Below are 16,632 nucleotides of genomic sequence, written 5' to 3'. Positions count from 1 at the left end.
CTTCCTTTTCTATGTAGAGCAGTGTATTTAAATGGGTGGTTTTCTATCTTTGAATAGTAGTTTTGAATGAATCAAATTTATCTCATATACTCAATCCTCTGTCTTCTCTTTCTTGTTTTATATTTCTGTTAGAATTCCAAATCCTTGTCTTTGAGCGGTCGGTTAGTGCTTCTGAAAGTTGCTGCAAGTGCTATTCCTCTGTATTATATGTCGATGTTTAGGGCCCCAAAAGGTGTAATTAAGGAGTTGGAGGCGATTATGCTGAGGTTTCTGTGGGGCGGTGCTTCTAGTTCTCGAAAATTTGCATGGGTAGCATAGGCTGATATATGCAAAGGTGTTAGCTTTGGAGGGATGGGGTTGAGTTTTATGGAGTCGAAAGATAAGGCGTTGTTGCTGAAATGGTTTTGGAGGTTCGGGCGGGAAAATGATGCGGTATGGAGGAGGGTGGTTTGTGAGAAGTTTGGTATTCATAAAAATTATGTAATGCCTTCTTTTGATGAGGTAAAGGCTAGGTCAGGTTCTGTTATTGCGGAGGACCTTCTAGTTTTATGAAGGGAGCAAAGTGTTGTGGTTAATGAGTTTGTGAAAGTCTTGGCTGTAAAGGTGGGAGGGGGGAGGAGGGTCAGATTTTGGAGTGACATATGGGCAGCTGATTCGTCTTTACGAGAATGTTTCCCTAGAGTTTTTGCCTTATCTATGAATAAGGGGGTGGTTGTGTCGGAAGTGGGAAAAGTGGTTAATGGTAGATGGGAGTGGACTTTGGCTTTTAGGAGAGATTTTTTTTTATTGGGAGGTTGAGCAATACAATCATTTTTTTGTTGTCGTTCAATCCATCATTCCAAGTGATGCACCAGATTTGCTGTATTGGAAAGGGGATTCAATGGGTGTTTACTCCGTTAAAGGGCTATGTAGGGTGGTAGAGGAGAGGTGCTTTGAGAAGACTGGTTGGGTGGTGTCATGGAAGTTAAGGCGTGTGTTACCAACTAAAGTGATGGTTTTCATGTGGCAATTGCAAAAGAATCGTGTTGCAACTAAAGATTGCTTAATGTGGCATGAAATTTCTATGCCAGTTAACGGGGCGTGTAATATATGTCTGAGTGAGGTGGAGACTGCGAGTCACTTGTTATTAATATGGTCCTCTATGTCCAAGAAAAGGTGGGTAGATGATCACGTCGGCCCAGTGCGCACCAGCCCACATTGGCCCATTAGCTAAAATGGGACGTCAGCCGATATATCATATATGTCCATTCAGCAACTTCAAACACGCAGGTAAAACTTGAAAAAAAAAATGACAAAAGAAAAACCCGCGGGTTTATATTTTCACTTTTCTGTTTTTGTTTTCCATGCTTAACTAAGCATGCTTAAAAACACTCACCTAAATGATATTTGAAAGTGTCCATGCTGTGAATTCTCTGATGTTTTTATAGTTCGGTTAAGCATGCCCAATATGCCACATAATGACAAGACTTGTTCTCTCTCTGTCTTACTCATAACAAAATCAAAGGAAAAAATTACACCTTTTCCTTTGAAGTTAACATCTTTAAACTAGCTTCTTTATGTAAGATTCATATATAAAGTATTAAGGATATATCTAATTTCTTTAAACTAAGGTATTGTTCTAATTCTTTGAACTCCAGCTTTCACGATAAAAATTGGGGGCAGATCGGTCTTTGGAGAGGATGTCTGTGTTGGAGATGTATCCTAAGGAAAAAGAATGTCGTATGCATATCAGACACCTCAAAAAACACGTCGCAGTTCAAGACATTTTTTATGTGACAACCAAAATAAAACTAGGGATGGCAATTTTGCTCAAACCCATCCCGAACCCGATCCGATTTGACGGGCAAAATCCGAGTTGACTGGATTTGGGTTTGGGTTTGGGTTTTACCCGTTACTGTAGCCATTTATGGGTTTGGATTTGGTATTAGTTAAATCCGTGCCCATACCCCGCCCAAACCCGAACCCAAAGATACCCGAAACATAAAATTACAAAAAAACCCTCATACATATATATATTTATAAACTTTGTTCTTAGTGTTTGATGATTAATTGTACTTTTATATGTTTGAGAAAGTAAACTTTAAACTATTGTTGTCTCACTTTAGTGATGGATGAGGATGATGAATAGTAATTTTTTTTTCTTTATATGAATTTAATTTTTTTTTTATATGAAAATAACTTCTGGATTAAGTTGCTACGTAACTAATGGGTTTGGGTTTGAGTTTCGGGTAAATCCGAAACCCAATGGATTTGGGCATGGATTTCATTTTATCGCCCATAAGGGTTTGTGTTTGGATTTGGGTTTGGGTTCTGAGATTTGGGTTTGGGTTTGGTAATTGTAAAACCCGCACCCGATCCTACCCGTTGCCATCCCTAAATAAAACTCACTTTGTGTTGCTGAGAATACGTAGGTTACTCATTTAATTTGAAGTCACCTCAAAATGCTTTTTCTATGACCTCCAAATAAATAACTTTGAGTCTCATAGTTATTGTATGGTTTTGCTTCAGTCTATAAGAAACTGAAACTACCCACCCCATCAGAATATTCAGACACAAACTGCGCCATCAAATTTGCATAACTTTTTGGTGTTCATTTGTCTCAATAGAGTTCTTGTCAGCATGAGCATGCAGCTGCAATTAACCATAACAAAGATGAGGATGATGTTCTTCAACACCACCACTGCACGAGCCAGTTCAACGTCATTACGCATGATTGGGGCTCTCATAGCTATGGCGTTGCTGTTATGGACCATCCACTATGGATATCAAAGAACAACTGAACCAAGAAGACACCCACTATATGGCCAATGGATTTCGCGCATTGGAGCCTTGATTATGCTTTTTGGTTTCTTGTTTCTGGCTGTAGGGCTTCCCATAATTGCAGACTTGTTTCTTAGGTTGTTTGAGGAGCTACAATGCCCAGAGGAAGCTGATCTTTGTCAGAATAGCAGCCTAAAAGTGAAAATTGATGTGTCTGTCTAATTATGTTGTAATTGATCCCCCTTATCTCTAACTGGCAAGAAGTCTACAAGCAGCACAATTTTCTCCATATTTACTATTTGCACTGAAGCAGTAGACCAGACTTCAATGCTTACATAGATGCATGTATGCTTTCTTTCACCTTCTAAACACAGAAGCTTGTCTTTTTTAGGATGATTCTTGAGAGAACTCACCTTCAAAAGTAATAGGAAGGGTATAGCTAAATTGAAAACAATTTTCTATGATGATTCTTGAGAGAGAATTTACCTTCAAAAGTAATAGGAAGGGTATAGCTAAATTGAAAACAATTTTCTATGATGATTCTTGAGAGAGAATTTACCTTCAAAAGTAATAAAAATTCACCTTCAGAAGCTTGTCTTTTCTATGATGAATCGTCTCACAATTTTCTCCATATGTACAAGAATTGTTCAGCTATAGGAGATTTAAGGGAATGAAAAAAACCTAGCTTGCTACTTCTAAGTTTTAATGCATGAGAAGACCAGAGACACATCCCAAATAATTCTACTCCAGGAAAACCTAGAATACAGTAGCTGGCACCTTTTTCCCTGTTCCAGCCTTCTAAGTGATAGTCTTTCAAATGAATTTCCAAAGCAGAGGGAAATATCAATTAATTGATTTATATGTCATGATTCAGTGAGTCTAATCTGGTGAAAGAGAGGAAAGAACTCATTCATTTGGCAAAATCTAAATTGAAAACTCAAATGATCAGCCACCAAAGCGAACCTTCAATACAATGCCACCAAATGAATGTGTTTTCCTCTTTCCTGTAGGCTGAACAGAGGTATGAATGGCATGTCACAGCAAAACATCCATGAGACAATGGCTTAGTTAACAAATATGTCAAGTGTGACACCATTTGAGAGTTAGCTGAAGCAATTTTTTTCATGTATAAAAGGAAGTTTTGTGTAGAATTTCACAATTGCAGGGAGGTAAACACTAAAAACAAGGGGAGATTAACTTGCTCAAAAATATTATTACAAATGAACTGAGCATATAACATGGCTGTGCTTAGTGTTGATCCTATATTGGGGAAATTATATCCACTTCTTTTATCAAACATTACTCTGTAATCAAGTGTAGCTGTTGACTCTAATCTGCCAGTAAATGTGGCAACTAAGAAATCAAACACTCAGCTCAAACAATCTGAATGATACCAGATCCAACGAGAATTAACATAAATAGCATAAAATGATTTGCATGCTTAGGAATTATCCAAAAATCAGTGAAAATGGCCTGGATATTAATTGAAAGACTAGTACACAATCATATAACCTAGCAAACCAACAAAGTCTTTATTCAATTACAAATTAACACTAGTATAATCCAAAAAACCCTAGAGATTGGAGTACAAACTGGTGGTTGTTGAGGGAATGGAATTGGAATCAAATGAGCTTGAAAGGAAGAGGCCAAGGAGTAGACCTGGGAACTTCGTTCTTGTCCTTGATGCGTTCGATCATCTTCTCTTTTTTGGGACGAGAGTTGCCGTATGATCCCTTGAACCTCTTCCCTTTCTCCGTCCTCTTGTCACCGCGACCACAGAGTATCGGAGAAGCTTCTGTCACTGCCGGCCTCATCAACCACCGTGCCGCTACGCCGCACCGCTGCATCGCAGTCGCACCACTCGCCATTCTTGCTTTGCCTCCTCTTCCACCTGGTGTTTTCTTTTCTTTTCTTTTCTTTTTTCTTTTCTTTTCCAATGTTAAATTGAAGCTGGATTGTACTCTAATATGGGCTAGGCCCATTTTATTGAAAGAAAAATCTTAAAGTTACTTACATAGTAGACCCAAAAAAAAAGCTTACTTACATATATGTAAAATTAAAAAAAAAAACAAAAAAAAAAAAAAATTGGAACATGAGCTTACAGTGTACATACAGATGTGAGAAAAATATTTCATTAGAAACAATTAACATTGTTTTTTACAAAGCCTTTGAGAGATAGGTACCCAGACCTAGATGGACGACACACAACTCTTTATTAGACAAAGTTTTATCGGTACATCCATTAGGACTAGTCCAGGTTGACTGACAAATGGTAACCTAGCATTGATGAAGCTACAGAAGAGAAGATCAAAGAACATGCTCGATAAAATGAACTATGACAACAATCCTTGAAGACACTCCTCGGCCGATCGACTTTGGAATCTCGTGGATGGTTGAATAACTTGGCCTAATCAAGAGGCTGGCTAGGACATGTGTGGATCAAGTCAAAGGGAGATTAATCTTCACTTTAAAGTTTAAAGAGAGGGATCGATCGGATTACCGTAATGTGCGTCTATCATGATTTGGGGGTCCTGTCGCCCGTGATAAATGTTGATCGCGCCATAAAAGAACATATCGAGAGAGACCCTAAGGTCAAGGCTAAAGGAGATGAAGGATTCAAAGTACAATAATATGCACTTAATATGAGAGAGGATACAAAAGTGTTAGGGTAACTGAATGAGATATGCTAATGAGTGTTATAAAGGCAAAGTATGAATCATATTGGTTCCATCTCAGTCTCCTTGAGTTCACTACCTGAACACACTCTTTATATTTATTTAAACCTACCAATACAAAAGTTATTAAAACTTTGTTTTTCCCATTCTTCCTTTTATAATTTGTTCAGAAACTTATGCTCATAAGTTTTTACATTTTCTAATAGATTAAAATGGAGAAACACAAAAACCATTGGTTAAAATATGAAAGGGGTCTCGTGCTCAACTTTTGTAAAAGTTCGTTTACTTTTATTTAACTTCTACATAAGATACATTTAAAGCCAATGGAAGTACTGAACTTCTTTTACATTTGGTGGCTCAAAATGTTTTCTTTTGGTACATAGGAAAATTAAACAAAGAAACTAAGGCTCTTCCATGTTCAATAACAGGAGAGGCAACACCACCCTAGGGGGGACAACAAGCTCAGTAAAAGAGCATTGCAGAGACACACCCAAACCCGCTAGACAATCCGCCGGCTAATTGCCCTCTCGAGGAACATGAATAATAGAAACCTCCCAAGCCCTTGAGAGCATCAATTGAATTTCCAACAAAGCACTTACGTATCTGTGGAACTGGAACTTATCCTTCCCTAACGCGTGAACCAAGTCGAGGCAATCTACCCCATAGCTCACCTTCTTCAAATTCTTTTTCCAGCTGAATCTTAGCCCCATCTCAATTGAAAATAAAAAAATAAAATACCCTTACATCGGAAGTCTTGCAAACATATTCAGCAATGTTAGGCAATAGATTTGCATTTTTATTCTTTTTTAGTTTTTAGTGCTTGTTTAAAGTTTTTTTTCAAAAGTAAGAATAAAATTATTGAGATAAAGTTCAGGATAAACAACCCTCCTAAAGGGTCTAAAAGCTTGCAAAAACAATGACAGCGCAACCTAAAAACAGGCACAATCAAATTAGAAGATCGGATAAGACATTAAAGGGAAAAGATGACTTCAACGTGAAAAAGACTAACCTCTACCAGAAGTTAAGAAAGATAAGTATGTATTTCAATATTATCTAAACCATTTTTAATTAACTAGACAAATATGCATGCATAATTTATAAGATAATAATGTGAAAGTTGTAAAATAAAATAAAAATTAATTAAACTCAAAACACAATAAAATATTTAATAGATTGAATTGAGAAGCAATAAGATAATGAGAGTACATCACTAGAAAGATATTGAGAGATATGTGATTATTTAATGTGGCTGAAATAGAGAAAGAGAAAAGTATTTGGTGGTACTGGTACACCATGTTTAACACTTCCTATTTGATTACTTAACAGTTAACAAACGCAAGTGACATTTGCCTTGTCTTATTAGTTACTCGTATTTTTCATTGGAAGACCTTTACGCAACTGAACAAACAAAACATGTGCAAGAACCAATGGAAAAATGGTTACATGAATGTTTATGTTGCATCATTAATTAATATTTGTTAAGACTTAGTAAGAAATATTCCCCAATTAAACACTTGGTTTCCTGCCACAAGTCTCGTGTGTCTCACATTGTGCAACGAACACTTAAGACCACTTGCATCTTCTATCCCCATCCAGACAACCCAGCATCCAATCAAGACCACACGCAAAGGATTCCAGAGACGATGCAACACGCCTCCCGAAACTTCAAAGGTGCCAACCAGCCAGCCATCTATCTACCCAACAATGAAGAATTCCATTTTCAACAAGGTTTACCATGTGTCTATTTACCTGGTCACGGATTCCAACTTGCACAAGCGTCAAGTTCATATTTGACCCGTTCATGTGCTGTCATCAAATACCTGCCCAATAAAGGACCACCCACATCAACCAATTTTCTTGGTTGCTACAAGGCTACAATCTATTACAGTATCTCATATCTAACCAACCACTATGAGACTAATTCAGCTCACATTAAGAGCAAGTGAGTACGCTTCTCTAAACAAATCACTCTCCATACAAAGCGCTAAGAGATCGAGCCTTCAACTCGATTCTTAAAAAGTCCAATCGGATTATCGGACAAACCTCGTTGGTCCCCTCATCAACCCATAACGATAACAGTATAACAGAATCTACTCTTTTCTTTCCAATTACGCTATCTCTTATCCCACCCCACCACCCAACCATACACAATCAAATTCTCCTCAGGTGGTCACACACAGAACCCCATCTAAATTCAAATATTCAAATTACACATCCCAAAAGAATAAAGCTTTTGAGGACAAACAAAGAACAGAGAAGAAAGCAATAACTTTTCAATAACAGAGCACTTTTATTCTAAATATGACAATGGAGGCATCAATAAAATTTGGTTACTGAAAGTCATAGACAGGTTCAGCTGATGGCGGAAATTACAAAACAAAATGACAGAGGACACTCACTTCCCTGCATTCTGTATGCTAAACTAATAACAAACTAAACTAGAGCAGAAAATGTTGAATAAATTTTGAAATGACGACAACCAACCAGAAACTGACCAAACTCAAGCAATGCAATAAGACCATTGATCATGCTCATCCTCTCCAGCATGGTCAGCAGCAGTTACCAGATAAGGCATGTTGTGGAACGAGCGAGCCAGGGCTGTGGCGAGAGCCGCAGCAGTGAGCTCATCATCATGCACAGACTCCTCTGCGCGGTGCTTGAGAGTCTCAAACATGAGCTCAGGCTGGTGCTGCATCACTCGAAGTACGTCTCCATTGGAAGGACCCGGCATTGCACGCGTCACCGCGAAGCTGTGTGGACCTTCGCTCTGCAACACCCGAACCACGCTGGGACCTCCAAACAAGTTGTGGTAACCACCAAGCGCCTCCTCATAAGCACCGCCCAAGAACATTCCCAGATAGTACTTCCTCCCACCTTCCAACTCGTGCATCGCCAAGCTTGACTCTCCGTTGATGAACTTGTCAATCTTCCCATCACTGTCACAGGTCAGATCAGAGAGGATGCCTTTCACAGTGGGCTTCTCATCGAGGCGGTGAATGGGGATAATGGGAAACACCTGATCAATGCTCCACACGTCAGGGATAGAGGTGAAAATGGAGAGGTTCACGTGGTACCTCCGAACTGGATCAGCCTCCCCCACCGTCTTCCTTACCAAATCACACAACCCCTCCACGCCGGCAAGCTCTTCCATTCCCAAAAGCCCTTGCTTAAACTCCTCCACGCAGCGCCGTTTCATCTCCTCAGTGTACAGCAAGCAGGTCTCATGTTCTCCCCTGATCGCCGCATCAGAGAGGTTGCGGTAATCAGCACGAGCTTCCTCCGAGAGCCCCTCCACCAAGTACTGCAGAGCCAGAGATGAGAATGCAGGGGGCGCTCCATAGCTGCTAGCACCAACAGCTTCGAACACCAACACAGAATGGTGAGAAACAATAGCCCTGCCGCTCTCACTGCAGATAACCGGGTGCTTGATGGACCTCCGGTCGCAGACACCCTGAACGGCGCGAACCACCGCAGTGGCATACTCTTGAAGACCATACCCAACAGAGATATCAGAGTCACTAGATTTTGTACCGTCGTAATCAATGCCGAGGCCACCTCCAATATCAATGACTCGCATTTGAGCCCCGAGACGAACCAGTTCACAATAGATCTGCGCAGCTTCTCCCACACCATCAGCGAGCAACGCGGTGGAAGGAATCTGAGAGCCTATGTGAAAATGCAGGAGTTGCAGGCAATCCAGCATGCCAGCGTGCTCAAGCTTCTTCACAACCCTCAGAATCTGAGCAGTTGTGAGCCCGAATTTCCCCCTCTCACCGGAAGTCCCACCGAAATGGCCCGAATGCTTGGTCCGCAGCTTCGCCCGCATTCCAATCACAGGGCGAATGTGCATCTTGTTGCTCAGATCAATGATCAGGTCAACCTCCTCCTCTTGCTCCAGCACAATCACGGAGTTCAGAGCCAGCTTCCTCGCAGCCAGGGCGAGGGAAATGTACTCGGCGTCCTTGAATCCATTACAGATGAGAAGCGCTTCTGCGTTGCCTTTGCATAGACAACTCATAGCCATGAGAAGCTCTGGTTTAGACCCTGACTCCAAACCGAACCGGAACGAAGAACCGAATCTCACGATGTCCTCCACCACGAACCTGTCCTGGTTGCATTTCACCGGGTAAACCCCCTGGTAATGGGAGCCATACCCCTCAGACTGGACAGCATAGTCAAACGCCGATTGCAGAGACTCCAATCGGTTCTTCAAAACATCAGGGAACCGTACAATGAGCGGAAGCTGGAGACCGAGACCACCGCAAGATTTGGGATCAGAGGCCTTCTTCACGATCTTCAACAGATCAATCTCCTGGTGAGACAGCGTCTCACCGCCATGTGGCCGGACCGAGATGTTCCCGGTGGAATTCACGGCGAAGTAAGGTCCGCCCCAGCCGTCGACGTTGTACAGGGCGGAGGAGAGGGTGGGAGACCAGTGGCTGTCGTCGGTGGTTGGCGGCGGAACGCCGGTGAAATCAACCGGCGCCGGGAAAGAGATGTCACCGGCGAATGCGTCGACGCAACAAGCTACAGCAGGCATCTCTAAAAAATTGAATTGAGATAAAAAAAAAAAAAGAGGAAAAAAATTAGGTTAGGGTTTGTTTGTATGGGCCTGTGAAGGTGGGGGCTTTGAAAGCCGCCGAGGCCGAGGCCCCGGCCTCCCCCTCAAAAGAATACGGTAAAAGGTGTATTGAAAACGGAGAGTCCCCTCTCTCTGTGTCTGCTCTCTACGTATCACCACACTGAACGCTCAGCAGAAAATTGATTGATTGATTGATTTGGGAGGAGCAACACCGCCACCGCCACCGCCACCACCAGATCTGGTGGAGGAAGAGAGAGATCTGAAAATGTGGAAGAAAGGGAGAGAATAACGGAAAGGGATGAAGACAAAGTAAAAGGATAACGGAGAGAGAGAGAGAGAGAGAGAGAGAGAGAGAGAGAGACAGAGAGAGATGAGGGTGGTGGTGGCTGTAAACAACGAAGGCGGGAGGGAGTGAGCGAGAATTGCATGGATGTAGAAGCCGTTTTATATAGGGTGGAGAGGTTAGGGAAGGTTCGTAGTGGGCTTCTTGGGCCCGGGCCCATATCACTGTGATTCAAATTCTCGTCGTTATCTCGCTGAGAGATATATATTGATTAAACTAACACTTGGATGTTTCTTTCTGCCTCTCTCTCAATTACGAATAATAATCGGCGTCAACTCGCCGCGTGTCTCTGCATATGGGTGGTGGTTAGTATAGTGGAGTACTTTATTTTTTATTCCAATTTTTTTGGAAAAGCGAAAGTAAAAATGATTATTATCAAATTACAAAGAATATTGTAGAGCTGAATCTTTAAGACTTAGTCCTAAGTTTAATCATTCCATATGGAGTGAATCACCATTTTGGTCCCTGAGATTGTAAGCGTCGGTCATAGTAGTCCCTGGGTTTCATTAATGGTGAAAAAAATCCCTGAGTTTGTCTCCGTCGGTCATAGTAGTCCCTAACCACGTTGGGCCGTTAGTCCCTGGGATGGAACCAACGTTAAGTGACACATAGACTCAGCCACGTAGGACAAAGTTATAAGGAGATTAAATCGATCATTTTAGTCCCTTCGAATTGGGTTTAAAATTCCCAAATCAGTGAACCCTAGAACCATATCCAAATCCCCAATTCCTCTGAATCTCCAAAATTCCTTCTCGATTTCTCTCCAAACTGCAATTCCTGTGCTCTTTATTGTTGAATCGAACATGACAACGGGTGAGGGTTTCAAAGGCCGCGTTCAACAGAGGTCAAGCACGAAGGGAAATGGTGGCGGTAGCTCATCTGTTAACGGCGGAAACCCTCGATGCAAATGCGGTGAAGAGGCAAAGGTGAGGGTGTCGAGGACAGACGCGAACCCAGGGAAAGCTTTTTATTGTTGCTATCTACCCAAGGTATGGTCTTCTTCCTCATTTTCATCATCCTCTGTTCTCATCCTTCTTTTTCTGAAGTTCACATGTCACAGGGTCATGAGTCAAACTGCAATTTTTTTCGATGGGTAGATGATGTAGCGGACACAGATGAATCCAGTGGTCTGGGTATGAAGGCTGAAGACTCTATGCTATTGAAGGAGCTTGTGGTCAAGAATGATGCTATGCTTGAGGAACTCTCAATGATGAAGGAAGTTATGCTGAAAAATGAATGTCTGATTGAGGAGTTGAGAACGATAAAGGGGGTTCTGGAGAAGAATGTTGCCTTGGTTGAGGAGCAGAACAAGTTTAAGAATGTAGAACTTAGGATGCTTAGAGGTCTTGTTTGTGTATTGGTTATGTTTATGGTGATTGGCATGTCTTTTGTTGTTATAAGGGGGATATAAGGGACATGGTTATGTTTGTATTGGTTGAAATATGTTTGTAAGCTGACCTGATGCAATCAATCAATATATGGACATGAAAATTTAAGTAATGCACTATCATAGTTTTGTGGTCTATTCAAGCAAATGATAATACTAAATAAGAAATCAATTTAAGTAATGCACTATCATAGTTTTGTCATTGATAATAAAGATATCACATGATCATAAAATTGTAGATTGCACATCCATTCTGTTCAAAATTACAATCCCATCATACTATGGATAGGGATATCAAAAAATATGCAATGAAGGAACCATGGATAGATGTCAAACTGAATCAAGTAATGCCCTGAGATCATCAAAGATATCATACTCATCAAAATACATCATATGTCTAATTAAGTTACCTACTGGATAGCAAATAAATAAAAGGACATAATTTATGTTCCCATCAACAATTTAAAGCACCACTATTCAAGAAAAGTTACAGTCCCATCATACTATGGATAGGGATATCAAAAAAAATCTTTCCATGCTGCAATTCTTCACTTGTTCTGATCACCTTGCATTGGCCTTGTCCTAGGAGTTGGTATGAAGGTCATTGTAGGCATACGGGGCTCATTTGATACTGGTCCAGGTGTGGGTGAACTCCTGATCTGCAAACCTGGTTGGACTGCAAGGGGAGCTGGGGCTGACCATGGCCTGTTTGCAAAACGAGGGGCCCTGAATGCAGAGGCTCTAATTGGAGGCATAGGCTGAGGCATAGAAGGCCTAGGCTGAGGCACAGAAGGCCCAGGCACATGCATAGAAGGCCCAGGCTGAGGCACAGAAGGCCCAGGCATATGCATAGAAGGCCCAGCCATATGCACAGGAGGCCCAGCCACATGCACAGAAGCCCTAGGCTGCCTAGGCTTCCTTGGTGGCCTAGTTTGATTGTTTGGAACTTGGGCTTGGGAATTAGGTGCCTACAAACAAGATATAATATGCATGAGTATAATATGCATGATAATATGCAGTTTGTGAGAGTATAATATGCATGATTATACCTGTGCTATAGGCTGAGACAATGGTTCTTCATTTGGAGCAGTTTGTGAGAGGTCAATCTCAGTTTGGTGACCTTGATCATTGCCTTCATTTTCCTCAGGGTGTGGTGGAACCCAATTCCTAGGCATCAGTGCAACACCCTGATGATGACAAGTTCTGGTGTTATGACCATATAACCCACACCTTGAACATCTAGTTTCACCAAGAGCTCTCCTAATCCTAGTCCTTCTCCCACCTGCCTGAGCATTCCCAGCTTGAGTAGATCTTGTTGCCCCACTAGGTGTTGTCCCACTAGGTGTTGTCCCACTTGGAGCTGCCTCAGTGCTATCTCTTCTCCTATTCTTCTTTGGTCTCCCTGCTTTTCTCTTCAGCTTAGGTGGGATTGGCCTCAGATAAGGAGTTTCTTCCCAGTAATTTGGACCATTTGTTGGCTGAATTGCAAACTCATAGGTGCTTCTGTAAGCTCCCATTGTCAACCAAGCATGACAATGGTCCTCTGGCCTCATATTCTTCCAACCAATAGCTGCACATGCATGCTTACATGGCATGCCACTCAATTGCCAGAATCTACAAGTACATGTCTGGGCCAATAAATCCACACCAACTCTAGTATCCCAAATAGCTACCTCATATTTTTCACCATCAGTTGTCCATGTTGTAGTCCACTTCCTACTCTCTTCTTTCTCAATGTCAAGCCTCCTTTGTTGCATTGGTGGTAGAGTACCCAAATGTCCATTCAGCTTCATCTTGTTGTTTGCAATAGTCCTCATAATATAGCACCTCACCTCCTCTAGTAGTGTCAGTATTGGCTTCCCTCTATACCTCAAAATCTTGGCATTGAACACTTCACATGCATTGTTGCAGATGTTGTCACATTTAGTGAACTCAGTGAAATAAGCCTTGGTCCATGAATTCGTTGGCCACTTATTCAGATAAGTCCAGGCAGCCAGGTTCTTCCTCTTCACCCTATCCATCTTCTTATTGAATTCCACAACAGTGGTAGCTCTTGAACACGCCCACACAGCATTTTTTAACTCCTTATCCTTCCATTGCTTTGTAAAATTTCTCCAAAGATGCATTACACAGTACCTGTGTTGAGCACCAGGCATGACCTCTTGCAGTGCTGGAATCAAGCCCTGTAACAATAATATAAGATTCAATGTTAGTCCCTAAACTAATCATATGAAGGGCATATTAGTCCCTCATCTTTTCGAGCAAATAGAAAAAATAATTGACTTAAATTTACCTTTTGCATATCAGACATGAAATGCCAGCCATGTTGCCTATAATCCCCCAAATCCCCATGCAAAAGCTCAAGGAACCACTTCCAGTTGTCTTTATTCTCAACATCAACCACTGCATAAGCTACCACATAAATTTGGTTGTTTGCATCCTGTGCAACAGCTGACAGGAGCTGGCCTCCAAAATATCCCTTCAAGAAGCATCCATCAAGCCCAATTACAGGTCTACATCCTGCTCTGAAGCCCCTCTTACATGCATCCAGGCAAATGTAGATCCTTTGGAATTGGGGTGGAGAATCAGTGATTGGAATGCAATCCATCTTCACTGTGGAACCGGGGTTGCTCCTCATTAGTTCATGGCAGTAGTCCCATAACCTGCCATACTGCTCTGCTTCACTTCCTTCCACAGCCTTCCATGCCTGCTTCATTGCCCTGAAGATTTTGGTGTCATCCAAAACAACTCCATATTCAATCTTCATTACATCAAATGCCTCAGAGTGAGTAAGGTTTGGTTGTGTTCTAATTCTGTCCACAAGCTTTCCAGCCACCCACTTTGTATTTGCTTGCTTGTTCTTGAAGCCTCTGCAGCAAGTGTGTATGTCATCAAAAGTTTTAATTTGGAAGCTTTTTGTTGCATTGCTCCATGCACAGAATATCACCCAAGGACACTTTTCCACCCTGCATCCAGCCCTGCACCTCACACTATCATTTTTCAACCACCTCATTTGTCTCCCTGCTTGTATGGTGTAGTCTCTCACAGCTTGTTTAAATGTGCCCAGATCAGCAAATTCCATTCCAAGCTCCAAGTGAACTTGCCCAAAGCCTGAACCTTCTTTGAATTGAGGGAAAACTCCCTTTCTTCTTGAGTTGCCTTCATCATCAGTACTTACAGGGCTGTTTAGCTCTTCACTATGGTAGTTCTCACTATGTTCTTCACATGACCACTCCTGCTCTTCCACATGTGTTGGCTCATATGCACTGTCTTCATCATCAGAACTCTCAGAACCACTTCCATAATAGGATTGTGTTTCACTGGTATCAGTCTCTGAATTACACCTTTTCTTTCCCACCATTGGTTTCTTCCCCTTCAAGTCTTTCTCCTTTGTGACTGGCTTCTTCCCCTTGCTTGGCTTCTTCCCCTTTTCATCTCTGCTTGCCTTCTTCCCTTTCTCCTTTGTGCTTCCCTTCTTCCCCTTCCCATTAGCAGTATCATCCCTTTCCATAAATCTGTCAACACATGCATCTATATCAGCCAACATTTGTTCACTCATCATCAGCTCAACATTGTCCTCATTGTCTTCATTACTGTCCACATGCATGCTTTGATCATTTTCAGCATTTGGTATGATCTCCACATCATCATCATCATCACTAGCCACCACTGGATCAGGAACTCTGCTTGCAATATCAGCTACTTTGCTTCCCTCTGGTTCTACAACATTTTCAGCATTTGGTATGATCTCCACATCATCATCATCTTCACTAGGCACCACTGCATCAGGAGGTCCATGCACAATAAATTCCTCATGATTCATAATATGCTCAAAGTAGACTTCTATCTCCCAGTTGTTCTTCCTAGCAACTATGAACATGTCTCTTATAGAATCATCCCCTTCAACCTTAATGAGATCCATTATCCCTTCTTCAGCTCCATGATTCCGAAACCATATTTTGCTAAAGCTGTGGTAGTAGTGTTCTTTGGCTAATGCTTCCAGCGTAAATACATTGAATGTATCCACATCAATGTCTTCCCACACACACATTTCACCTCCATCATACAACACACCAACACCATCAGGCTCAGCATTTGTCACTAGATTTCCACCATGGTGCAAAATTAGAGTCATCCTGCGATTAATCATCTGCATTGCATGACACACAAAATTAGAAATAATATCATGAAATTTTTTTTGGTTTTCTCAGTACAAAATTTGGGGTTTTTCACATAACATCAAAACGTTCAAAACCACCACAAATCAACTCAACAAAGCACGCCGGGTTAGAACACAAATAGAAAAAACAAAACTTTTCTTCATTTTCCCATAATAGCATGTATCATCATAAACCCCAACCCCAAATAAAATCCAACAACCAGACCCAAAATCTCACTACACAAACACCAACCTAACATCCATTCGAACACTAACACAAATAAAACCATGAAATAGAAGACGAAAATAACGATGAAACTTAAAGCAAAAACACACCTTTACGTCGTGAAGAACGATGAAGACACACCGTGGAACTCGTCACCGTCGGTCGTCTTCCTTCACCAGACAACAACAACGAACACACCCAACTTCACCGCCGCTCGGGAACCAGTGTTTTTCAACCTAATCCTCTCAAAGGTTGAAGCTTTTCTCTCTGCAATGGGTAAGGAAGAAGAAGATGGTCTGACACTCGCTCTCTCTACTCTACAACGTATTATGATCATAGGTTGGCAGGGACTAATTTGCCCACATATTGGTCCAATGGGGAGGTGCCACGTCATCAGGGATCATTGTGAAATAAAGATTTTTGGGGGGAAAGTAACTTATGACACGTGGCACGACACGGGGGCAAGCCAAGGTGTCAATTAAAGTGACATGTCACTTTTC

General features: G+C 41.6%; 3 protein-coding genes across 3 annotated transcripts; 1 reads left to right on the top strand and 2 right to left on the bottom strand.

Annotated features, from left to right (window-relative positions):
* Positions 1-4,208: 4,208 nt before the first annotated feature.
* LOC130729110 (30S ribosomal protein S31, mitochondrial) lies at positions 4,209-4,686 on the bottom strand. The gene has a single exon (XM_057580739.1). It carries the CDS (start codon positions 4,626-4,628, stop codon positions 4,383-4,385), a length of 246 nt encoding a protein of 81 aa, XP_057436722.1. The 5' UTR covers positions 4,629-4,686; the 3' UTR covers positions 4,209-4,382.
* Positions 4,687-7,705: 3,019 nt separating this feature from the next.
* On the bottom strand, positions 7,706-10,442 carry LOC130729109 (arginine decarboxylase-like). The gene has a single exon (XM_057580738.1). The coding sequence runs from the start codon at positions 9,973-9,975 to the stop codon at positions 7,936-7,938; it is 2,040 nt and encodes a 679-aa protein (XP_057436721.1). The 5' UTR covers positions 9,976-10,442; the 3' UTR covers positions 7,706-7,935.
* A 405-nt stretch (positions 10,443-10,847) lies between these two features.
* LOC130732417 (uncharacterized) lies at positions 10,848-11,813 on the top strand. The gene is made up of 2 exons (XM_057584469.1): positions 10,848-11,349; positions 11,421-11,813. Exons 1-2 carry the CDS (start codon positions 11,164-11,166, stop codon positions 11,769-11,771), a joined length of 537 nt encoding a protein of 178 aa, XP_057440452.1. The 5' UTR covers positions 10,848-11,163; the 3' UTR covers positions 11,772-11,813.
* Positions 11,814-16,632: the final 4,819 nt, after the last annotated feature.

This window comes from Lotus japonicus, chromosome 1 (assembly GCF_012489685.1).
Source record: "Lotus japonicus ecotype B-129 chromosome 1, LjGifu_v1.2".
Classification (NCBI taxonomy): Eukaryota; Viridiplantae; Streptophyta; class Magnoliopsida; order Fabales; family Fabaceae; genus Lotus; species Lotus japonicus.
The sequence above is the reverse complement of the archived record's forward strand: the minus strand, read 5'-3'. Positions and strand labels throughout refer to the sequence as shown.

Excerpts from the sequence above, each read along its gene's own strand:
- LOC130729110 (XM_057580739.1), bottom strand. The coding sequence starts at position 4,628 with ATGGCGAGTGGTGCGACTGCGATGCAGCGGTGCGGCGTAGCGGCACGG.
- LOC130729109 (XM_057580738.1), bottom strand. The coding sequence starts at position 9,975 with ATGCCTGCTGTAGCTTGTTGCGTCGACGCATTCGCCGGTGACATCTCT.
- LOC130732417 (XM_057584469.1), top strand. The coding sequence starts at position 11,164 with ATGACAACGGGTGAGGGTTTCAAAGGCCGCGTTCAACAGAGGTCAAGC. Across the intron at positions 11,350-11,420 it reads ATTGTTGCTATCTACCCAAG|GGTCATGAGTCAAACTGCAA; the intron begins GTATGGTCTTCT and ends CACATGTCACAG.